Source organism: Furipterus horrens, unplaced genomic scaffold, assembly GCF_987537825.1.
Source record: "Furipterus horrens unplaced genomic scaffold, mFurHor1.1.pri manual_scaffold_4, whole genome shotgun sequence".
NCBI classification, from domain to species: domain Eukaryota; kingdom Metazoa; phylum Chordata; class Mammalia; order Chiroptera; family Furipteridae; genus Furipterus; species Furipterus horrens.
The window spans coordinates 25,942,273-25,968,493 of NW_028327174.1; the positions used below are offsets into that span (position 1 = coordinate 25,942,273).

Below are 26,221 nucleotides of genomic sequence, written 5' to 3' on the forward strand. Positions count from 1 at the left end.
ATGTGAGAGAGAAACGTGGATCGGTTGCCTCCCATACACACCCTGAACCAGGATCAAACCCACAAGCTTTTGCTGTATTGGACAACACTGAGCCACCCAACCAACACACAATATAGTCTTTTAAAGTAGGTTGTTCTTTAGATGTTATAGCAGGGTAGCAGAATAGAGGGTCCATTCGAAATTCCTTAAAGGAGGTTTAATCTCCTATATCTAGCTGTTGCAGGCAAAGAGCTGAAACTGCTTTATTGCATGTCTGCCTGCTGAAAACCAGATTATGTTTTCAAGCTTCCAGACCTGCATCCTAATGCTAAAACCCGATACACATGCTCGTCACTGTAGAGCCCAGCACTTGCTGAGGGTTATTTTCCTGTAGAACTAAAATCACACATTCTACAAATCATAGGTGAACCCTAATTGTATAGGGTTGATAGTTTTTAAAGCAATACATACTTTTAAAGAGACTTCTTTTGAGAAAGAATACAGAGCTTTTGAACAGAAGTGTTGGTGAAACTACCACCAGTTTGGTGGTCTGATGGGTTTTTTGAAAATGATATTTCTAAAATGGGTTTAAAATAATACTTTGACTAGAGATTACACGTTTGTAAAAGGTATTAATTATTTTGGAATTACCTCTAACATTTAGGTGCTTTGTGTTTTGAACGCACTGATTGACTAGTTAATCTACAGCTCCTTCTGGGTGCTCGGCAGTTTTCACTGTCTTGTTGCTATGAGACAGGATTTCTCTGAAATCGCCACTGTGACAGGCATCGTGAAGAGGTGGGCTCTGCCTACTAGCCACAGTGCCATCAAGCGGTCATTCTGCAAAACAATTCGACGAAGTTGGTTTGCATTTTCACTAATTACAGCACTGTAAAGCCGTCTCTGTTCCGGGTGAATTAGCATGTTAACTGGGGAAATTGTTTATTCTCTTCATTCTCCTGCACGCAGTGAGGTTTTTTCTTCAATAAATGAATCCTGCTGCAGCAAGGAGAATGGCAAAAGGACATTGGACTGATAGTAGAAGGCATTTTAGTTTACCCTTAATTTGACCTCTCTTGGTCTTAATTTCCTCTTCTAAACAATGAGGAGCTTGTGCTAGGTTCTCTCAACATCCTTTCTACTCTAAAAATCTCTAATTCTTTGTTTTTTTTACATGTGGTTTTTACAGAGAGGTGGAACCTCAAAGCTGATGGTAGTCAAATAACTCCAACAGATCTTGGTTATGTTGCTTTGAAACAGTGAACTTGAGCAGGTAGCAGTGACACTGCAAAGGTAAAGGGAAGGATTGTGCCCACCAGAAGAGGCAAAACTGCCAACCTTATCTGGCAAGTGACTGCCCCCAATGCTTGGTGGGTAAAATTGTCCTTCCTGAGCGAGAACTCTGGCCCAGGGAGTCAGCTCCCAGCATCCTGGGTGACAGAAGGATGGGCGGGCTGGTTACACTAATGTTTTTACTGACGATTAGAAGAAAGGAGAAATTCAAATTCCACCTCAAAGAATGCATCCCTACCCCTTCCTTGGAGTCTCTGGAAACCTGGAGCCAGGTAGGGGAACTGCCTCTACGCTCAACCCTACCCCACCCTCCTTTGTCACCTTTCTTGACCTCCTGTTTGGAAGATACATGAATCCAGATTCATGGTGTGCATCACTGGGTACCAGGTAAGGAGACCTGAGTAATTTTCTTATTCTCTCCAACTTTATAAGGTTTCTTTCCCTAAGAATCCTGATTAAAATTCAATCACAAAAGACTATCCAGCAGTTTCAGTGTACTTTCAATACTGTATATGGAGTGCTTTCTGGACAGTGATTATTTAGAAGGTCATGTAAAAAACATATACATCATTAACACTTCCTAAATGTTCCTTAATAAAAGAAATATAGGTTCCTGGAATGTGTGGCAGAGGGGATTTTATTTAAAACAGAAGCCCACAGTTATAGCACTTCACGAGGGAGGAGAGAATGGAAAGAATAAAACTAGGTTGATTCAACAATCAAAACTGTGTGTACGGTTTTTGAACCTAACAGTAAATAAAAAGTAGGAATGGATTCTCTTTTTTGTGCATGTAACTAATACAGTAAAAGGAATTCACAAAAAGTAACTAAAATTAAAACCATAAAAACTATAATCGATAAGTGAATGCATTTTGCAAAAGAAAACATTTCCCTCAGAAAGTTGATTGAAAAAATATATTAAGAGCTTCTGTTTTTGTAGTCAAAGCTTTTTAATTTCTGGCGCATAACAGTAATCAAAAGAATTCTGAGATATTAGACAAAAGTGTTTGGTGGATTTGAGTTAATGGGCCAAGCAAGCTTTTTTTCCTTGGCTTCTCTGTCAAATGAATCATAGATTGAGTCTTTGGTGATTGTTTTGGCCACGGGAGGGATTTCTGAAATGCCAACATAGTTCTTTTTAGCCATCCTTGAACTGGTTGTGATAGTATAGGCATTGCTTCGGTAACATTTCATCGAGGACATGCAAAAAGTCTCTTTCATTCCTCTCCTAAAACTGGCATTATAAATTGAATACAGAGTAGGTTTAGAGGCTGAAGAACTAAAGGATATCCATGTGATCGCTGTGAACACAAGGGAACTTTTCTTATAGTCTCGTTCATGGGGGTGCCACAGCTGAGCGACATGAAAAGGCAGCCAGGAGAGCAAAAACAATAGATTTAAAATGAGGAACATCTTGACAGTTTTTACTTTTGTCCTTGGGACAATGTTCATTGTCCTCCTTACAGTTCGGCCATCAGTGCCTATTCTCCAAATATACTTTATGACCTTCTGGTAAAATAAGATTATGAGGACAGATGGAATCACAAAGCCCACCAAGAAATGGATGACAGTATAGGCTGTCCCTTCCCAGGAGGAAGGGAGGAAATAGTTACAATGATTGTCCCAGTTGGATCCATAGAAAAAGAACACAGGGGCCACAAAGGCTGCATCAAAGATCCAGGATGCGGCGATCATTTTCTTGGCTTTTTCTCTGGATACCTTGAAGCTCAGAGGGTAGACAATGGTGTAGAACCGGTCTATGCAGATGGAGAGGAGAACATAGATCTGGACGCCTGGGGTGAGATACTGAAAATATCGCACCACCTTGCACATGGCACTGCCAAGTGTCCACCTCCCAGTGGCAAACTGCAGCAGGACAAAAGGCGAGCTGGCGACGCTGATGAGAAGGTCAGCACATGCCATGGAGACCACAAAGTAGTTGGTGGTGGACTGAGTCCTCCTGCTCCTATGGATGACCAAACAAACCAGGGAATTGCCACAGATAGACAACAACCACAGGGTCCCAAAGAAAATGCTGGCTGTGGCCACTTCCCCGGGTTTCAGTCCATATTGCAGGTCTGTTCTGTTGTCCATCCACCCGTGCTCCTCATATAATTCCGTCAGGTCATGGCTTGGCTGAGGTGTAGCTGTTTCAGGGCGGCTGTGGTTTTGCAAGGGCACCAGAAGTGTTGGAATAACCAAAGGCGGCTTGCTGTTATCCATTCTGTGAGCAAAAACCATATTCATTTTTTTTCTCTTAGTTCTGGATAAGAAAAGAAGAATGAAGCTTCCTGTTAAAATGGTGTTATAGAGATTGATTCCTATCTTATTTGACACTTAGATTGGTTGTCATAGGTCAATGAGTAGGACTTGTTTATTGGCTGGAAAACATGACTATTATCCCAGAAGAAGCTCTGGCTCCATTTCTCTTTCATTTTAGATGTTTTAGCAGATCCCAGCAAGGCTCTCTTTGGCCTCACCCTTTTGACCCGTGGTCAAATGGGGTAGAACTCATACCAAGCCCCACTCCTGAACACGCCCTTGCTCCTTTCACTCACTGGGGACGGCAGAAAGTTAGAGAGCTCACAGTAAAGAGTGTTACTGCCAACTGGAAGAGCTGTTGGAACTCTGGGCAAGTGAGAGGTTCCTGAATGCTGTTACACTGAAGTAGTGAGGCTGCGAGAGAGGAAAGCGCAGGCTGATGGCAAACACTCAGGTGTGAGCTATGGAAATAGCTAACAGGAATCTATGAATACTGACTGGCAGGCTACTAGAAGGGACCCTCGCTGCCCTTACAGCAGAATTTCGGTTACAGAAGCATTACGGAAGCACATGAGCCACCATAAATAACACCTCTGCATGAGCCTGAAGTAGCTCCTAATGTAATGATATCTGAAAATAGCCCACTTTCTCCAAAAGATGATGCAGCTCGTGTACTAAAGCTTGCCAACAATCAATGACATTTGTTGATGCTATTCTCTAGTTATTGTTTCATAAAATGACATTTTGACTGATGAACATGTCTTCTGAAGAATTTAGCCAGGTTACTAGAAACCTTGTGGCACTCAGATGATTAAAAACAACCAAATATAACTGTTACTCAGCCACTTTTTAAGAGCTTATGATCCTCAGATATAGTGACTTTGATCACAGTGGGATCATTAATGTTTAAGTTGGTCTCAATCTATTAAATAAAAGAGAAAGCAACTGAATCCATAATAACCAGAGCCCTTCCATCTGGCCTGGGGGTGGGAGACAGAGTTCCAGCAGTGGGATCTCCAAGGGCCTAGCGCCCCTCTCCCCGGGCTCCTGAGACTACGCCTCACAAAGAAACATCTCTGAAGTGTTAGAGGTGGGATTGAAAAACAGTTCTTAATGACCCATTTTTCCTTGAAGGGTTTTTGCACTAATTTGTGGTAGGGAGAGGAGTGTTAATGTGTATTGTCTTCACCAAGAAACCACATTCAACAAAAGTCTGGAGTCCAGAGCAATGTGTACTAAGTGCCAGTCCCATGTTACTTTCAGGCTTTTTAAATTTTTTTGGCCCAGGAGACAGCTCTACTTAATTTTGCTAAGAACAGATACTACACATGATCTTAGCCAAAATGCCAAGAAGCAATCCTACTTAATTTCTCAAAGAGAAATGTAAGATAATTAGACGTTTTGACTACTGAAAGACCTTTAAGCATGGCTGGCCAGTTGGTAGTCAGCTGTAAGAATAGCAACCATACTTTCCATATTAAAAAATCAGGACACACAGTTTAAAAACAGAACATAAATTCTAAAATTAGCACTGTCCTAGAAAATCTAGAATGCATGACTCTCATACTTATAAAATGGAAATAATCTTTTCACCTTCATATGGAAAACATGTAAGATGCCAAAAAAAAGGAGAAAAAGATTTTTTTTAAAAATATTTAAAGTTTAAAAATACAACAGATGAGCAATTTTTTCAGACAGAAAGAACTGCTCCTAAAAATCTGGGGATGCCCGTGGCCTAAATAAAACAGGAGTCAGTGCAGAGGCACTTCTCCAAAGTCAGTAATACACTCACTTAAAAACCTGTGAACTTCCTTTGGTTTCTCTCCAGGCAAACCTCTGCTAGGACAGATGAAACTAGCTCACCCCTACAACTAAAGTTCCGTGAGGCCCTCTTCCATATTTCCTCCAGCAACTTCATACCAATGAGTGTGTGTCTGATTTTTCCAGCCCCACCACTGGGAAGCAGAGGATCCTGATGATCAGAAAGAGCACAAGGGGTTTTGGGGTGTTCCTGAGTCTAGGCCTGCCCTGACGATGGCATGACTTTCTGACTCGACCTAAAAACGCTCTGTCAATAAACAAAAAACTGTGCTGGATATTACGGAAACAAAGATAAGTAAGGCCCATAAAAGGGGAAATGAATAAACTGTCTGCCATATTATAAGTAAATTCTATAATAATTATAACTAGCTGCTAAAACCAGTTGAGGAGCTAAGTGTTGGAGAAAAATAGGGCCCAAATTTTGCTCAAGAAAGGAGGAAGAAAAGGAAAGGCTTCACAAAGGAGGTGAGGTTTGAAGTGGGGCCTTTGAGGAGGAACAGGACTCTTTCAGGAAGACAAGGGAGTAAAAGAAGAAAAGAGAAGAAAAGAAAAAAAAAAAATTCCAAGGGTGAGAGAGGGAAAGAGAGAGGGAAAGCATGTGGAATGAATCTGGGGGTCATCTTTCTGGGTTGATCTTTCTTGGGCCCTTTTCTCCTTTAGAAATGTAGTTTCCTGCAGACCATACCTGCCAGAGTGTATAGTTTCCACACGCCCTACAATCACACTGACCTAAAACGTTCCCATGGTTACAATGAGAAGCTATATTTTCTGCATACATGGGCTGCAATGTGGTCAGACACAGATTGCAGTATTAGCATCCCCAGAACGGTGTGGTACCCTTATTCATACAGCACATTGTGTGAACTACAGCATTTTCCACTTCTTTTGCGTTAGACCCATGGTTCTCTAGCTTAGCAACACATTGCACTTTCCCAGGGTGTTTTACAAAAATATTGACACCTGGGTCCTACCCCCGGACTCTTAATTTAATTGATCTGGAGTTCTGCCTGGGCATCGGGATGTTTCAAAGTTCCCCAGGTGATCCTAATGTGCAGCCAGGATGAAGAATCACTGCTTGAGAAGGACTTCCCCCACAACACTACAGCTCCTGGAAGGAGGGCATTATTCTTTTCCCATGCTCAACAGCCTCCATGAAGTTTTTTACATTAATAATTGCTTATTAATATTTACTCAGTCGAATCCCCAAGGACAGAGAACTGAAATACCTGACTCCTACTCCAGGCGACTGCGTGGAGAATTACGAGCACACAGAGAGCATCATTGTGTGTTCTCGGGCAGCTGACACATCGGTGACCATGGAGATAGGGGAAAACAGAAGAGCAGGGCCAGGGAAATTCACCCAGGTCAACTGCTGCATGAAATAGAACTCTCATTAAGGAAGAGAGAAGTAGTTTAGGTGTCCTCAGACAGAGTCCTGAATCCCCCTCCTGGAAAAAATAGTCTGCCATGTTAAAACTAAATTCTAGGGTCCCAAAGTCAAATTTCAGAGAGCCCCCCCCCCCATTAATCTGGAAATAAATACATCTTCAAGACAGTGTTTTGGAAACATAAGGACTGCTTAATTAGTAATTATTTCCAAGTCATCCATATGCAGTCATTTTAGGAGTGACAAGAAAGATGTCTTCACCTCTGTTCTGCTCAACCTCTCTCTTCTCAACCTGTTCTGATGCTGCCATGTGTGACACACTCCACTGGGTAAAAATATATCTATATTACCTAAAAGAGGAATAATTTATCTATCAGGCTCTAAGAGATGTGTTTTACTATATCACTGGGGAAGATGGTGAACAGGTTGCCATGGTATAGAACTGCGGATTGGGTAGACCTCTGTAATGATGGGATCCTGGGAGCCCATGAGGGGAATATGACTTTCACTTCATATTGCAATTTTTATTTTGAATTTTTGTTTCCTCTATTAGGTTACAAATTTCTTGCGGACAGAGACTGTGTCTTTATCTGTATATCCCTGGGACATATAGATATTAATAAAGGTTTATTGAACAAATGGATAGATGTGTTAATAAAAATGAAACAATGCTTGGAAACTAGTAAACGAGAGTATAGCAAATCTTTTAAAGTCATGCCAGGACATTGTTAGATGCGCTTCTCCAAGAATTAATTCTCTAGAATGGATGTGTGCTTGATTTTGCTCTTTACTATATGACTAGAGTCCAGACATTGTGAAGTTACATGTTAACAGGCAAATTTCTGTCTAGCAGAAAAAAATTACCCTAAAGGTAACATTCTTTAAAAAAAAGGGGGAGGGACACAAAACCTATAAACACCTGTTTCTTTAAATGCTGTTGGAATCAGCCTTATCTCATCGGTTCGTTTGGTAGGAAGTTAATAAATCGTTGACATGTTTATGCTATATTTGTGTGAAAGTCATGCCTTTAATTTTTTGAAAATTGTATTTTCATGGGTGGGTGAAGGGATGAACGGCTGTGAAATAATGAGAGGACTGCAATGAGCAACAGAGGGGCGCAGAAGATGAACTCCGCACTTCGCCACTCTGCCTGGGGCTGTTCCTGGCTAAGCTTATCAACCGCTGATTAGGTTTCTTTCAGACTCAAAAAATCCTAATGAATGATTTCCCCCCCTCTAAAAATTATAAACATTTACAGACATTCTCCCAATGTAGGAAGACCGTTTTTATTTCTGAGATTTGTTAAAAAATTTAATGTCAAACTAGACTTTGTATCATACTGAATTTTTACATGATTTGGTTGGGGGAAAAAAAAAACATTTTCTGTAGAATGAGAAGTATCTGCTGGACCTACACAGGTACATAAGGCTGTTAACTAATGAGCAGTAAGATTAGTTACAATAATGACAGTAGTTACAACATCAATAGACCAAGAGTTGATACTTATTTTATGCAGTAATTACTATGTGTCAGATATTTTATATGTGTAGCCCTTAGAGGTAGGAAATATTATTAGCCCTGTTTTACAAATGAAAAGAACTGAAGTTCTTCCCAAAGGATATACAGTTGGAAAGTGGTCACCCCAGGACTGCCTCATCCAAAGCCCATAATCTTAACCACCACTGGGGCTTCCTGCCCAGGGAGACCACAAAGGGGCTGGGCTGGGTCTGCATTCAGAAGGTCAAACTGGCTATGCATGGATAGGTCCTGCATGATTCCTCAATCAAACATAGGAATATAAAGTTATTCCCCCACAGACTCTTCACTGCCCACAGATACATCTGTTCAACATACTAGCTCAGAAATATGTGAAATAGTGAACATTTGGGGGGAAAAAATCACTGCCACCATATACTGGATGGAGGCTCAGCATCGAAAATGCAGAGATATGTCGGTCTGGAAATACAGCCTTTATTCAGAATAAAAAATACGAGTTTTAGAAATTCATTATGAAAGTTGATTAACTGTTGTCTTTTAAATGCAGAATGAAAGCAGAACTATCCTCCAGTCTGAATTGAAGTGAGGAAAAAGTTTTACCAATGGAATTACCTCAAGTAGGAAATTGCATGTTTTTAAAAATTTTCATAGTTTTACTGTAGAAAATACCATAGTGATAGATGTTGTCTCTCAAACATTTCATTGTTATGTAGGCTTGGTTTGCCTATACATGAAAATGAGAACCTCTGGAGCAGTGGTGGGCTGAGGCTGGCTGGCATGGGCTCCCTAGAACCAGTGTGTGCACATTTCTTCCCACCTCCAAGTTCAATGACATCACATTGGTATCATCAATCAGCAGAAATTGGCAAACACTACAAATCAGGTTTTTCTTCCTGCAGAGGCAGTTAAACATTTCCCAGCCCACCACTTCCAGTAGTGCAGGGTTTACTGGGGAACCCATCCCGAAGCCCTGAACTTAACACACATCCCTGAATCTGTGCGAAATGGCTAGAGAGGCCACATAGGCTCTTTGGAAGCTTCCTGAGTGACTGTCTTACTTTCTGGCCCTGAGCTATAGCTCAGGTGTGGACACTGAGCGAAGTGCTTTATAGAACTACATAAGGCCCAGGTAGCCACCACATGACTATGGTGGGGGAACAGGAGAACCAGAGAGGGTAAGACATGTTCTCACAATGTGCCACCCAGATAAGGTCACCAGATAAAATATAGGCTGCTCAGTTAAATGTGAATTTCAAATAAATAACAAGTAATTTTTAGCATATGTACACCCCATGCAATATCCCATACATGGTGAACTGCATTTCTATGGTATGTAAATAATAACTCAAAAAAGCTATTTTTTAAGGTAGTTCTTGGACCCTTGCCTCAGTTCCTCACTATGCTCCAGATAAGTGACAGGTGGAGATACAGCAGAGGGGCTAGGGACATGGGCCCAAGGCACAGAGTTCCCCAGCTGTGAAGAGTCCAGAACCCCAGGGGTGGTACCAAAGCAGCAGATCCATCAGCCTTCAAGGACCCACACCAGATCAGACCATAATTACATGTCTGCTATAATCAGAGGGGCTCCAAGGCTAGAGGGGACCATCACGCATATTTTGCTCTGCATAAGAACCACAGGACCCAGGAAGAGGAAGAGAAAGAGGAGGAGTCCCAGCCATGTTTGTCACTGAGTTTCCCATTAATCTGGTAGCATGAAGACTTGCTCTCCTCTTTTTTTGGCAGTTTATCTTTTCTTTTTTAAATTTACTTTTCAATTACATTTGACATACAATAGTATACCAGTTTTATGTGTGCAACATAATGACTAGACGTTTATATACCTTACGAAGTGGTCCCCCTGATGAGTCTAATACCCACTTGACACCATACACAGCTATTACAATATTATTGACTATATGGAGCCTTGCCATTATTTAAAGGAAATATTGTGTGTAGTAGGCAGAATGGCTCCAGAAAGATGTCTACATCCTTATCCCTGGAACCTGTCAATATGTTATGTTATATATCAACAGTGACTGTGCAAATACAATTAAGATTAAGGTTATGGAAATTAAAATGGGAAAATTGTCCAGGATTATCCAGAAGGGCCCAAACTAATAAACTCTTTTCTCTGGTTGGTAGCAGACAGATGAGCAGAAGTCAGAGACAGATTCCAAGCACGAGAAGGAAGTGACAGGCTGTTTGCTGGCTCTCACACGCAAGGCCCACAAGCAAGAACCAAAGAAGCCTGAAGGAGTCATGGGTGGCCTCCAACTGATGGCCCTCAAGGAAATGTGCCCTTAGTGCTACAACCACAAGGTGCTGCATTCTGCCAACCATCAAAATGAGCTTGGGAGGGGAATCATTCCTGGAGTCTCTACAAAGGAATACAGACCTGCCAACCCCTCAATTTCAGCCTGTGAGACTAAGCAGAGAAACTATCCAAGCACACCCAGACTTGGGACCTGCAGAACTGTGACATAATAAATGTTATCTTAAGCCACTAAATTTGTGATAGTTTGTTACAGTAGCAAAAGAAACTAATTAAATATAGCATTTCTTACATAATTGAGTGTGAAGACTAAAATTTATACAAGCCATCCTATCACTTTCCACTACCACACCAGCATCTAGAATATTAAAAATTCTGAAATGTTTAAAGAGTATAGTGCTTTCTACTTCACCTTAAATGTTGAACTGGAGGCCAAGAAAATAACCTGGATTCTGGTTCTGATTATAAGCAATAAACAGCAAGTCAAGAGACCCAGGTCCTATATATATATATAAGGAACTGTAAGCAACCCAAGTAAATTAATCTCTCTGAATCTCTGTTTCCATGTCTACAAGATGAGTTGGCCTGGGTGATTTCTAAGGTCATTTTAACTCCAGGAACTAAAGCTGATGGGCAGACATTGTGATGAACAACATTCATTTAATTCATAAGCCACCACCTTCACTTAGCAGAGCTCACACTGAGAGTGCATTTTGCTGAGAAGAGAGGAAAGTTGTTTGGGACTGCTGGAGGCCCACACTGTGAGCCTGTGACATCCAGGAAGAGTAGGATGTATCTATCTCCAGTCATAGGAGCCAAATTTTACCTAGCAGGCAGCCAATCCCTTCCCGGTAATTATCCTGGATGTGCCAACAATCCCTTTTTGAAGATTCCTTGCAAGCAGTGGTCTGGTCAAAGGCTTGCCACTTGTGTTTGCTTTCCATTCTATCTACCACCCATAGTTTCAGAGGGGAGCAACAGTGATTGGAACTTCAATTGTCCTCTACCAATTCACACCTCCCTTCCCAGGTTGGGGGTCTTTTGAATGCTGAAGAAAATAATCTGGTCAAGAAATTTATACCTCACCATACTCAATTTAACTCATTACAGCAAACACTTTTTGAATACCTGCTATGTGCTCGCTGAGTTAAAGTAAAGGCAAGCAGTTGTTTTGGAGGTAAATGTTCAGTTTCATTTCCAAGCTCTGGTTTCAGTATCAACATCTCTAGCAATGTGACTTAAATAGGAAAGAGCTGGGGAGGCAAAGAGCAGACCGTTACATTCAAAGCAAAGAGCTGCATAAGAAATGTGGTTTAAAGCTATTGGAAAAGAAGGTGAAAGATTCATTAAGAACCAGTATAAGCACTGACTGGGGAGTTATTAAGAACTCTTATTTTTCAGAAGCATTTGCATTTGTCTTATACCAAATTCACATCAACACTCTGGGCAAATTTTGATCTGCACCACTGTTTGCAATCAGTGTTTTCCAAGAAAGCAAGCAAGCTTCAAGTTCATAGAGCAAAAGTTAGACTTGAATTGGCATTAGTGTGTATTTTTATGGATAAATTATGCACATATATACATATATATATATATCACTGAAAATTTGGTTAAATGTATGTTTGCCTATGTTTCACATGGTTAATCCATATATATTTTAGTGTCATATATTTTTAGACTAGTTAATCTCTCTGAGCTTCAGTCTCCTGGTCAGAAATTGGGGCTAAGAATGCATGTCATAAGGTTTCCATCTGGATTAAACATGACAGACACCCAGTGCCGAGGAAGGTGTACTGAATGAAAGGCTTCTGGAGATGAATGCTTTAAAAGTTTAGCCCAAGAAAAGGGACTCCACAAACAGGGAAATACTCATGATGGTAACCCCCTTTCCTTTTTAAACTACCCTCTTGGATCAGCTACCTCTTATCTCATTTTTTGCTTTGGTTCATAGAGGAGAGATTGCATCCACTCTGGTCCTTCCTCCTCCCTATGGATATACCTAGGAAAGGATTTGATAATTCTGCTGGCAGCAGTGGGCAGGTTACTGTGACCAAAAGGCAGGACAGAGGCATGACTTTCTCATTGCCTTCACTCATGCTCATTGTCCCTCCACTTTCACTCCTAGCCTCCAAGTTGAAAGCTTACCTGGCAAAGCCTCCCCTCAAAGGGAAGCCTCTCCACTTCCTCTCTTTCTCCTGTCTTCTCTTGTTTAGCTGGTTGAGTGGGCGGCCCCTTTTAGATTTGGGAGGGATGAGTATGAAGCCCTGCTAAGCTTCCAGATGGACACCTCTGGTGAGCACTAGTCCACCTGCTGATCTGGGAAGTCCTGCATCTGGGCAGCGGGCATGCAGCACTAGTGCTTCCAGCAGGGCTGCTGCTTCTGCGCAGCTCACGCTGCAGGTAGCACCCACCAGAGGTAAGGAGGAGGAGCGAACAGGATTCAAGGACGTGTGCCTTTATTCACGAACCCCACTCTTCTTCTTCTTAACAGCTTAATTAGGTAAATAATAATAATAGAAAAAGTTGTATTTGTGTACATTATCAAGAGGGGTGACTATTTTAACCCTAACGAGTCTGTTAACTTGAATTCAAATCCTAATCAACCTTTCAAATGATCGGAGGCAATCTTTTGGACTCAGGTCCGAAATGCAAGGCAGCCTGGCTCCAACCCACTCTAACACTGAAGACCCCAGGGTTCTCTTGGGAGGAATCTTGTGGTTCTGTGTGCTCTTGGTGCAGTGTTCTGGGTACTGGGGTCCACAGTCGATGAGGACAGGGATGCCTGGGGAAGAAGCTGACCTTCTCAAGACATTAACTTTCAACCCAAAGTTAACTATTTCAATGTTGGGGAATGGTGCCAGGCAAAACATCAGAGCAAAATGAGGCTGCTAGTGGTGCCTCCATCTATGTAAATAAAAACACCAGAAGACACAGACACAGACTACAGTGTGGTGGTTACCAGAGGGAAGCGGCATTGGGGAGTAGCAAAGGGTGACAAGGCCAAATGTCCGGTGACGGAAGATGATCTGGCTTTGGGTGGTGGGCACACAATGCAATATACAGATCATGCATCACAGAAATGTACACTTGAAACCTGTGTAATCTTATTAACCAATGTCGCCCCAATACATTTCATTTTAAAACTAAAATAAAATATCAAAAGAACTTCATTCTAAATAGAAATAAAATGCCAGGGATATTGGTAATCCCCAGACAAGATTTTATGGCTACATCCTGCCATTGTTCCAGGGTCAGTCTCACTAGCATGCATAAATTTTAGGTGTAATTTTGACTGTTGCCAAGTTTTCTCCTACAGCACATTTATCTCCTCATTATCCTTCTTATTAACACATGAAAAACAAAACAGGCATGGGCCCCAAAACTGCCTCTGGCAGAATGCTGTCAGTCTTGAGTCTTCCCATGCTTCATCTGCAAGTATATATTGAGACCTTATATAAACCAGGTCCACTGCTAAGTGCTAGCTATCTAAAGATGGGAGGATACCAGAAGCTCCCTTCAGGTGACTAGTGTGAAAGTGTTACCTATCCCAGGGAAATGTAGATTTCAGCAGCAATTACAGGCTTACTCTGAAGGACTTACTAAAGTTTAATGCTGTAAGGGGCACAATTACTCTTCAAAGTGTTCTTCAAAGAAACCCTGAAGGGAAACACTTCATTTAGTGAAGAATTTCACACATTTTGGATTCCCATCCCTTACCTTCCTCTTTGTATATTTGACCTAGTAAATTCTCTTAGTTTTCCCACAGCATATAAGAATGAGATCAGTCATCTTTTATTGTCTGAGGCCAGAAGGGAAACCACACAGACCAAAGGAAGAAAATCATTGCCTCAGAAATTTCCAGAAGTTAAATAAACTTGCTCTTTCTCCCTTAAAAATCTAAAATAATTTGCAAAGATATCTATTCCCTTGTTGTTGTTGTTTTTAAAAGATTTTATTTATTTATTTCTAGAGAGAAGGGAAAGAAGAAAGAAAGAGAGGGAGAGAAACCAATGTGTGGTTGCCTCTCGTGTGCCCCCAACTGGGGATCTGGCCTGCAACCCAGGCATGTGCCCTGACTGGGAATTGAATGGGCAACCCTTTGGTTCACAGGCTGGCACTCAATCCACTGAGCCACACCAGCCAGGGCTACCCAATTATCTTTATTCCCTTGTTTTAAAGCATGATGATATTATTTTAAAGCAATAAATCTAGTCACTTTGATATCACAGTTTATATTCAAAATTAAAAAATTTTTAATCTATTTACTTTATTTTGAAAGCCCAGTAAGTGCTTTTAAAGAGAACATGCTTAGATTGGTCTTATTACTAGGTTATAAGGCTGGAAGCATGTCTAGGTTCAATTTTTAAAATATCAGCCATGATGTAATTCTAGATTTCTTTTTTCCCTTTAGATATCATTTGGTCACCATGGTAACACAGTGTTTTACTACTAGATATCTATACAGCACAAGGGGAAGTGAACAGGGAATTACTTACTGGGTTATTTGGGGGTATAGAATGTGACTATTGGGATAATTCAAGATTAAATATAGATTTCACTGGGGTTCCGTTTTAACCAGGCAAGCTGATTCAATCTTCTGGGAGCATCAGCCAAACAAAATTTATAATCAAATCAACTGCTGACATAATTTGAAATAACACAAGCAGAGAAGAAGCATAGTTCAGTAGTTGAGGTCATGAACTCTGGGGTCAAGTTTCTTGGGCCCAAATCCTGTTCCTAATATTTACTACCTGTGTGACCTTGGGAGAGTTCCCTAACTTCTCTGTGCCTTGGGTTCTTCATCACCAAAATGTGGGCACTAATAACACCTCTTTCAGAGAGTTCTTGTAAGAATTAAATGACTGATTATTTGTGCTTACACTGATGCCTTACATAGAGCAAGAACTGTAAGTACTGTAAAATAAAAACAAAAAACAATTAAATTTGCTAGCTTCCTTCTCTATGCTGGGTAGAAATGGTCAAAGATTCCAAGATTTGAGTGCATGGCTAGTTATTTTAGCCTGCAACTTTGGAAGATCCCTTTGAGAACTTTCTGAGCCCTCCTGGTAGTAGCTATTCCATAAAATTTGAAATCCAGTGGCAGTCTACTGTCCTAAAAGAGAGCTGGAAACAGTCACAAGCACTCCTGGCATCAGGGACATCAGAAGAAAGATGATTGCACAGCACAAAGAAACAGCATGCCTGCCCACTCTGGCTCCCTAAGCCACTGCCAGTAACCTCTGGGAGCTCAGAATAAACAGCTGAAAAGGGGTGATACAGGATTTTATTGAAGTGACAATGAAATCTACTTGGTTTCAGTAATATTTTTTCCTCTTTCCAGGATGCAAAGAAAAAATCATTTTCATCAATTAATTCTTTGTTTTATCAATTACCACTATACAGAATTTCCATCTGATTTTTCTTCAACAGGCACTTAATCTGGTGAGTTATTCGTTTTGCAGAACTACCTAGGCATCTTTTCTGGACCTATACCAAATCTAAAGCCCCTAACCAGCAAATGAACCAAGACAAAATCTCCAAATTGCCTGGAAAAAAAAGAAGGTACTATGTCCTCTGAGCCAGATTTCAGCCACAATACTGCAGGATCACTAGCACATACCTCCATCAGGACTTGACTTTGGAGCCAGTCTCCTTGGGTCTTCTGGGTCAGGAACGGCCCTTGCATAGGAGTTTGGAGAATGCCATAAACCACCAGGAAAGCTTGGGAACGTATTCATGTCTGTCTTCTGCCTTTCCCTTGGCTCACAGCCCGCTTCCTGGTAAGGAGACAAGATGACGCTGTGCAGGGTAGACCGTTAAAGCATCTTCCCACTCCCAGCCCCACTCTCTTGGTGCCCCTCCCTTCTCCTTTCCAAGGCTCTGGCATGTGTCACATGGGAAATGGATCATGTGGCTCAAGGGGAGAATGTGGCCATTTTCTCTCTCCCTTCCCCCACTTTTCCTTCCAGGAGCAAAGCAGCAGAAATCTCCTACCTGATTGGCTCTGACCAAAAAATCTCCGTATGGAAAGGGAAGATTCAACCATCCAAACCTCCAGCCTTCTGCACTTTGTTGTTTTATTTTTCATCTGAACGTTTTATCCTGGGCATTCGGAGTTGTATGGTAGGGAGAGAAATGACGCTCCCTCCCCAGACCCTTTCTTTCTTATCATCAGCACACTCACATGGCAAGGTGTGCACTAACCAGCCTCTGGAGCCCCCTTGGCACGTCTGGGACAACGGAGTATTCAGCACCACGGACAGCATTGCACCCACTTCAGTGTTCACTAAAGCCTTTTACTTATTTTTGTCCATTTAACTCTCAGGTAAATAAAAATATTTCCCTAAGGCCTTTTGTCTAAATAGAAATCAGGCCAGTCATATATTTAGGGGCCCAGTTTCCCTGCCTATCAATTTATTGTTACCTTATAAATACAAATGTAATTTTTATATATCATTAAACCCGAACACATCTCTTACCTACCTCCCTGTCCTCATCCCATCACCCACCCCCACTCTTTAAATATGCTCTATGTTTTGGAGGAATTCTCATAACATAATTTACTCTATGCCCATATACCTATGCTCACGGGAAGAACCACGGAAACATAGGATTTCTAGAGTGTGGGTGTCTGCATGTCGTTAGCCCCATCCCCAGGCCTCAGGCAGGGCGCAATGAGAGTGGCAGGGAGGGAGCCTGGTAAGGGCTGTTTTGTTCCGGGGTCTATCCTGCTTTGCTGACGTCTCGGTTGCCATGGCGCTAGGTAACTGCTGAAGGGGATGATTTCTTTCAGTACTGGTCACCATGGGACCCAGCTGGCTACAGAAAGGCAGAGGGAAAAGGGCTGAATTGCTGAGGACTTTCAATTAGCATTTTCAGAGCCAAATTGACTTAACGGGTCCTTTCCTTACTGAATTGTTGCTGACCCTACATCTTAAAAGGATTCTAGGAATTAGTATGGACACTGCGATGGTAACTCCCTCCACCCTCCACCCTCCACAGCTTCTTTCCTTAAAAGTCCGTTTAGGCGCATCTGAATGAAAACACCAGCTTCATAGAACATCCGTGGAGTTCCATCACTGAGCGGTGGGAAGAACGCGAGAAACGGATTTCTCCTCAGGCTGGGACTTCTGACTTTTGTGAAACCATTCATCAGAGTCCTTTAGATCCACACCTGATAGTGACACTAGGAACAATTTTAAAATGCTTTACAATTTCACAGGAGAAAAATATTTTTCGTGTGAGTTGCTAAATTATTTTCAATAAAAATAAATTTAATAAGGTTAATTCCTTGGATAACATTTAGACTATCCCAAATCAGAAATTTAAACCAGGTGTATATTTGTCTCATGAGGCTGGCATATAAGTGATTATTTTTACCTCGGAATCCTAACTATGGCAATTCTGAATATTTATGCTTGGGGGGAGAAATTCTGACTTGCAATGTGCACAAATGCAAACTAAAAGAGGTAGCACAGGGGAACTGGAGCATGTTTTAAGGAAATTGAAGCTCCTTCCTGGCTCAACATCCACAGCTTAAGATATATTTACTCCTTTTATTTCAGGAGAAGAGTCAGGTTAATTCTAGTTTTTCTATATAAGACTCATAGAGAAACTCCACTCTGTTAATACTAATACTTGCCGCTTTCAGAAAATTCATTTATCAGGAAGGCTGATATGTGTTTGAAGAAACTGTCAGAAAACCAGAAGGCTGGTGACTTAGATATCATCTCTCCTCTTAGTCAATAACAACAACAAAAACAATAAAAACAGGTCATATTTATCATGTGCCAGGTATTTAGTACATGATGTCATTTAATCCTCCTATCAAACGATGAGGCAGGTGCTATTATGAACATACCTGTTTTATAGATGAATAAACTAAGGCCTAGAGAGGATAAGTAATATGCCCCAAACTGCACAGTTAATGTGAGAGCTAAGACTTGAAACTAATCTTGACTCCAGGACAGGCACACTATAATACTATTCTACATCATGAATCATGGACTAGGCTAAACTAACTTGTCAATTGAATGTGATGTGATTCATTGCTATGGCCCTTTTAGAGAAGAAATTAAAAAACTGCTTTAAATTACTTGAGACCAAAAAAGAGCCAAATTATTCATTCCTTTCAGGAGGATTGCATGTGTACATTATGGCTTAATGATAAAATAATCTTACAAGGAATCAGAATATTATTAAGACTTGCTATAAAGCATGTTATATAAATACTAACTGTTAAAGATATTAAGCTTATAATCACAAAACTTATTCCTAGCTATTTGGAAGATATAAAGAGACAGTTGTCTCCCATCCAAACCTATATAATACCCTACAATACTTATGTAGCTAGAGAATTTTGAAAATGACTTGTGTGATTTTTATTCCTCTGCCTACAGAATGAATTTACCCTAGGGACAGGAAGTATGGCACCATTTAAAACTTACAAACAGAATAGAAAGAAGGAATATCCAGCTTCTGACATTCAAAATAGGACTGTGCATCAAGACAATAAGGCTTCAAATCCAGGCTACTGTTTTGAAAGTCATTCTTGAAATTCCCTTATTTCTACCTTCCCTTGTCATCAACCAAAGGCTGTTCAGAGGATTTGATCCTGCAGAGCAGTCTTTAGATTGGGTAGGCAAAATCTTTCTAAGGGGTCCCAAAGCATGCAGACAAGTTTAATGGGAACTAATTTCTCGATCCTCAACTTCCACAAGCATGTTTTCCAAAACCGGTCTTCCTGAGAACTGGGGTAGTCAAAGTGCCACACTGCTTCTTAATTTCCACCCAGCACCTTTTCTTTGGTTCTGCCATAGACCAGTGAACCTCTCACCCACCTCTACCCCAGATCCTACAATGGTGCACTGCCTGGATTTAAAAAGGCCCAGGGAACCAAGCAAGGAAACAACTAAAAATACTGGAGATGCTGCTGAGATATTGGAGAATGGCTTCAATAATTGGCAACACATCCTTTAAAAAGCCAGGATCTTTCCAAGTGGTTTAAACAGAGCTAGAAGCAAACCACTGCCCATTCACTGAAAGATTCATTAAAATATTGTTTTAGAAGAAAGTTCTACTTTACAGATGTATGTCAGCTAATAAATGCAGAATAGAATAATTAGGATGCCACTGTTGCAGCCCCCAGTGAAATAACTGATTCAGGCAAAGACTACAAGGTTATTTAAACCATCAGATCACAAGTGGTCAGCAACATGTTTGTAGATTATTTACAGACTGCAAGGGGAAATATGTCCTTTATCAATGGTGAGTCTGGGGGTGGAGGTCTTAACCAAGTGACCAAATTTAACATCACTAATAGTGGTGGGACAACCTGCAATTTTATGCCTAATAGGAAGCAATGTGGCCTTGACAGCAGATCCTCCGTCTCTAGTCTAGTGACTGACTATAGTCCCAAAACTGCCCAGCTAAACTGCTCCCAAATTCTTGACCCACAAAAATGATGAGATAATGTTTACTATTGTTTTAAGTGACTAAGTTTTGGGGTATTTTGTGATGCAGTAATAGATAACTAATACATAGGTGAAACTCTAGAAAAAAATAAATCTACTTTTTCTGGGCATATTTCTGCAGTGTTAAATAACTGTCTCTGCTACATATGTGTGTGTTCCTGATGTGGAAGGTATGTGCTTTTATTAGGATGAGAATATTAGGAAGGGGAGAAGAGAATTAGGCACATTACAGTAATGTCGAGAAAAAAGAAAAATAAAGAAAGCTACTTAGGTAGAGGTGGATTTATTACAAAAACTCAGAAGAACAGCTCAAGAACACAAGTGGCAACTAGACCTAAGACTGGACTGAAAATAAGGGATCAGAAAGCTATCAGAGCCAAGATAGCCACTTTCTCTTTGGGGCTTACAGGCCTATCGTCTCATATTGTCTCCTATTCTCTCCTTCTCCTCATTAGTTGTATTCATCTGCTTCTCTTAAGAGATTAGCTTGTTCACTTTACATTGCATTACTAACCCCTAAATAGATGCCCCCAAATGGCTACTTTGGCTCTTAAATCTATCTGACCTTATAAGTTCAATATTCCTATCTAGATGAGCCAGTCTCAATTCAAAATAGAACTACCATATGATCCAATAATCCCATTTCTGGGTCTACTTCCAAAGGAATTGAAATCTATCTCAAAGAGACATCTCACTCCCGTGTTCACTGCGGCATGATTCACAGTAGCCAAGATATGGAAACATATCTGTTGACAGATAGATGGATAAATAAAATGCGATGCGCGCACACACAATGGAGTATTATTCAGCCTTTCATTTGTGACAACATGGATGAACCTGGATGTCATTATACTAAGTGAAATATAGCAGACACAGAAAAACAAATACTGCACAATATCACTCACATGTGGAACCTAAAAAAGTAAAGTTCATAGTAATAGCAAGTACAATGGTGGTTCAGGGGCTATGGGCTTAGGGAAAATAGGGAGATGCTAGTCGAAGGACACAAACTTTCAGTTGTAAGTTGAATAAGTTCAGGAGACCCAATGTTCAACATGGTGACTACAGTTCATAACAATGCATTGTATAGTTGAATTTGCTAAGAGAGTAGATCTTAAGTAGATCTTAAGATCTCACCACAACACACAAGAAAATGATAACTATGTGATATGGATATGTTAATTAGTTGATTATGGTAATAATTTAACAATGTATATATATATTAAAACATAACACTGTACATCTTAAATATATACAATTTTTATTTGTCAATCATACTCCAATAAAGATGGGGGGTAAATATGACCCAGCCTCTCAATGTTCTGATCTAAATCTTTGGAGGCAGAGTCTGTTTGACTCGGCATAAGTCAGACATAGAGCCGGATCCAATAAACTGTGGACACTGAGTTGGAAAAGAATTCATGTACTATCCTCCCAGCACGCCCTAATAAATTGACAAATTTTTAAAAAGGGAAGGGTGAGAAGTGAGAAAATGATTGATAGAGGAAATGACTGGCATCTTAGGGTGTGTATGTGTGTTTAAAATTCCATTAACTCTCCAATGATGAGACTGCCAATAGCCCCACCGGAACCTCCACAATACCTGTGGCCTCCATTTCACCTCCCTTTTCATCGCCCACCTGCATGTGCAGGCCCTTCCCATTGAAGTTTCCCCACATATACACCATGCTGTTTCATGCCTCTACAGCTTAGATTTCAGTTTCCTCCACCTTGTCCACCTTGGGAACATCTATTCCCCTCTCAAAGCCTCCTGGGTTTCGCCTACTCTGCAGTTCTATGTCCCACTTATCCCTACCTCCTCCAAAATAAGTTACATCTCTTTTATTGCAGTACTTCTTTAATTTTCTTACATATTACTTCTGTTACTGAAATTATCATATTGCATTGTGTTTATAGATTCTTATAGGGAGGAATGTCATCCAATTCATCTTTATACCTCTAAGATCTAAAAAACAAAGTAGGTGCTCAACAACAGTATTCCAGCACCTTGAACAGGCATGACTTGGGACTAACTTAAAGTAACATAATTTTTATTTTCCACTGTCCCTGGGAACACCCTCTCCAGGGGTTTATTCCTCTCCCAATCCTGAATGAAAATTTGGGCAGTCCTATTCCTTTTTCTGGTCACTTTTAGTTAAAAGATGTTAGAAAGTAAAATATTCAGTCCTGTATAGTAGTCAAAATCTATCTGCCACCTGACTTAAAGTGAAGTTTGTTTTCCCTCCTCTCAATTTGTGCCTGCTGTAGATACGAAAGCTTAATTTGGGGAAAGAATGTGACTGCTTCTCTTTCCCTGCCTTGTTTGTCTAACATCACTTTTATGCCCTTGATATGGGTGAGACTTTGTCTCTGACCTTTCCCAAATCAGGATACTTACCACATTCTTATTAAAGTGGTCTATCTTTTGAATATAGCTCACTATGTGCCACTTATCTGTCCACCTCAAGCTCTAGCTTTTGTTCTTCCAGAGATTTTTTCAAATATATAGCTATCCAGAACAGGTGGTCTCTTACCACAGATCTAATATCCTCCTTCTTCTAGAGGGAATTCTTAAAGCAGTGGCTCCCAACCTTAGTAGCAAAATGAAGAGCTTTGAAAATACTGATCTCTGGGCTCCACTCACAGAAATTATTTTTAATTGGTCTAGGATGAAGCCTGGGCATTAGACTTTTTTAAAGCTCTCTACGTGATTCTAATATGCAGTCAAGGTACAGAGCCTATTGTAAGCCTCTCTAAATACAGATGGACCTATGCTACATAGAACATCTGATGTGATGAGTAGATGGCGTGTATAAATGATATTTCATTTGTTGATCATATACTACACGCCAAGTTCTATGCTACTAACTCATGTTGTCTTTTCTATAATACCTCACTTCATCCTATGAGGTAGGCACTTTTATCCTTATTGTACGAAGACAGAAACTGAGACTTCAGAGAGGTCACACAAGTCTAATTCCCAACTCCACACACTTTCTGTGACACCATACTGAGATGTCATGCTTCTTACAGATGGATGATCCCACTCCCTAAAACAAGAAACTCAGGCTTCAACCCCAAAATCCTATTGTATTGTATCCATGGATTTTTCCTGCAACATTTCCCCATGAGCTCCACACATATAGTCCAAATGCTAGGCTCTACTTCAGGCTGTCAAAATGAAGTGAAGTGCTCCAGGGAGAACTTCTTGATAAGGGATTACCATGTCTGGGTCTTTATTGAAGTACAGTACTTCCATTCTGTATCTGCTAGCGTAAATCCTGTGGTTATATTGCTTATTTACAAGCGATTCCTTTGCTGGTCTAGTAAAGTTATATAGTCCATCAGCATCCTCTGCCTTGTACTCCAGACAGTACATGAAGAACCAAAATATACTGGCTAAGCTGCCTAAGACTACTGCCAACATCAAGATGGACTCTACTAGATAGTGACCTGGGAGGCTAGAGGCTAGAAGTATGTACATTTGTAATGTGCCCATGGTAACTTGGTAGCTAAATTCCAACCATTTCATCCCATATAATTGACGTTTCATTCTGTCTGAGGTATGGGTTTGTGGACGGTGGTAGGGACCAAGGGCCTCACTGGGAGAGAACACTTCAGGTGTTGGGTGGTACCTGTAAGATGTTGCAGGACAAAATCCAGTGCTTGTGCAAGTGTCCCATGTATCCTGAGAGAGAAAGAGGTCAGATTAGTCAGTTCTCTCAAAACAGTTCCCAAGTTTCTGACTCCTGTTACTGTAACTGTTCTTCCTAATCCCAACCACAGTTTGCTCAGCACTATGGCTTCTAGAATGCTCCTTTGTTCCACTCACTTAGGATTTCCCAGTTTTCACCTTACATATCATAGACTAAATGTGTGGCATTTCTGCCTTTCTGTTTACAAGCATGCACAGGTTTACACTGCTTTAAGGAAACTTCTATGGCCAACAGTTTTATCTTTTTAGTCTCACCTGTTCGTTGTGTTGTGTTATTGCCTTAATTTACCTCTCAAAATTTCCCAACTCCTTTCCACTGCATTACCTTAGTTCACACTCACATCTCTTGGACTCCAGTAAAATAATAAAATAAAATAAAAATACAAAAATCTTGACCCCTCAGATTTATTCCTTTATCGCTTCCAGTTATCTTTCCAAACACTCATAAAACTCATTACCCTTACTTTAAAACCTTGATCGGCCCTGCCAAGCCCACTCCTTTACTGCTTAATTGGCTGTAACTTCCTGCTCTCACACTGCCAATATATAAAAACGGAAAGAAGGGACGACCATACAGACGTGTGGAGTCGTGACTGCAATATCTCGGAGGATGTAGTGTTGTGTACTTGCATCCATCGGATCAACGCGATCGACCTTCTTCGAGGGCCAAATTTGGTTGGCTATAACCAAGCAGAGTTTTTAAATTTTTTCGCGCTAAAACGATTAGTCCAGCGCAGGCGCACGCGTACGCTGGCCGAGGAGAGGCGGGGCGGAGGGGGGAGCGGATAGGGGAGGCGAAGGTGGAGATCTGCCTTCGAGCAAGCAGTTATCGCGGTGTTTGGGGAACTCGGTGAAAGGGAATTTTTTTTTGTAGGGTTGTGGGACTTGTTTTGTTTTTTAAATAGAGTCCGGATGGATTAGTGCTGCAGTCAAAGACCTAGAGTCGCGGCGACAACGAATGAGGCTAGCGACAGGGCTCGGGGCCGAGGAATTCTACGAAGGATTTCTCTGCGAGGCCCCCGGGGCCGCACAAATTTTTCAGACAAAACCCAGAAATATGTTTTTTAAAAAGAAAGAAGAAGCCAACCAGGTTACCACTTTAGGGTGCAGAGTTTTGTCTCTGCACTTTTCACCATACAAAAAGTCCCGTTGGCTACCAACCAAGTCTAACCTCCTGCTGTCATTGCGCATGCGCAGGAGTTTGTTTACTAACTCCGAAGACTGGTCGGGCTTTCAGAGCTCCGGCGTTTACGGTCTTGATATCTTAACTCTTAATGAAAATAATGTTTTCATCCAGGAGCCGCGGTTAAGAACAGTACAGTTTCAGTGTAAGTCTGTAGCCAATGATAATAGGAATGGTGAAAACTGAACACGCAATGATTGTTGCCATTAACGAAGAGTACCACTAACGGTAACTAAGAAGTGATGAACAGCAACATTAAACCCAAAAACAGAGGCAGTAATTAGGGATTTGTGTAAAACACAGACTCTGTTATGGTAAAAATGCAAATATGCCTAAACCTGAAGCCAACCTCGAGCAATACACGCCTGATTAAGACTGGCTCTTGAAGCCAGATAAAAAAAGGCAGCCATGCAAATTTTGAAACTAAAAAGAGAGATGACTCTAGAAGCAATAGCCAGAAAAAGCACAAAGCAACAAGCACATTTTTAAAAGTGGTTTTAAGTTCCCTTCGAAGACAGTTTCAGATGAGAAGATAGGTTGAAACTGTGTTATAGATATGACTGGGTGCATTTGAAAACAAAGGCAGACAAGCTGATTTTTAAAAAGTATCTTTATGGGAAAATTTCTAATGATGCGTTTTAATGTGCTTAAAAACAACCTTATGTAACTGGTAGATTCAGCTAAACCTGGATCTTTGCCTTAGAGTTAGATATAAGCATAGATGTTAACAATTTGGCAATTTTATTGGATTCTATTTGTCAGGTTTTAAATGATGAATTTGAAAACTTTAATTTGTAACAGAAGGTGAGATGTTTAGGGATCATGACATTAAGTAGAGAAAGTATATAGACATGTGAGATGGAGCCAGATTTTGAAGGCTCTGAATGCTTGCAGCATCAATCCAGAGAGCCTTCATCTTAAAAAAAAAAAAAAGAAGCCTCTGAGTTTTTCTTTTTATGTTCAATATGATAGTAAAACTTAGTAAGGTATGAAATATGTATATATGTGTGTTCCCATGTATGACAGGAATCTTAGCCATACTGCCAAGTCCTTAGACCATGGAAAGTCAAACTGTGAGGCATTAAAAGGGTCACGTGTAAATAGGAATCAAAAGTTCATTTGGCATGTTGGTAGTTCTAGACACCTTTGCCTGGAAGTCCATCACCTATCGTTCCAGTACACAGTGACTCTGCCAGTTCTTATGTGTCTTTTCTCTGCACTAATCTCTTTTCACCATGACCCTCTGGTTCTTACTGTACTTCCCAGTTCTAATTCTTGAGTGAGAATGTAAGATTGGATTAGCTAATAACCATCTTCCTTCTTTTGCGCAGAGCTATCT

The 26,221-nt window shown here is 40.8% G+C and overlaps 1 protein-coding gene and 1 pseudogene across 3 annotated transcripts in view; both read right to left on the reverse strand.

Moving 5' to 3' along the window:
- GPR19 (G protein-coupled receptor 19) overlaps positions 1–24,402 on the reverse strand; it is a 33,262-nt gene extending 8,860 nt beyond the window's left edge. Inside the window, exons 1-4 of one of the 3 annotated variants that reach the window (XM_090272861.1) lie at positions 24,279–24,402; positions 23,620–23,672; positions 16,132–16,288; positions 2,210–3,535 (exon numbers count right to left, since the gene is read on the reverse strand). In XM_090272861.1, coding sequence (XP_090128987.1) covers positions 2,266–3,519 — 1,254 coding nt within the window. In that variant the 5' untranslated portion in view covers positions 3,520–3,535; positions 16,132–16,288; positions 23,620–23,672; positions 24,279–24,402 and the 3' untranslated portion in view covers positions 2,210–2,265. Of the gene's footprint in view, positions 1–2,209; positions 3,536–16,131; positions 16,289–23,619; positions 23,673–24,274 lie in introns of those variants that run through there. The other 2 variants (XM_090272860.1, XR_016510442.1) reach the window with 2 other exon arrangements.
- Positions 4,762–4,892, reverse strand: LOC150011416 (U2 spliceosomal RNA; annotated as a pseudogene).
- Positions 24,403–26,221: the final 1,819 nt, after the last annotated feature.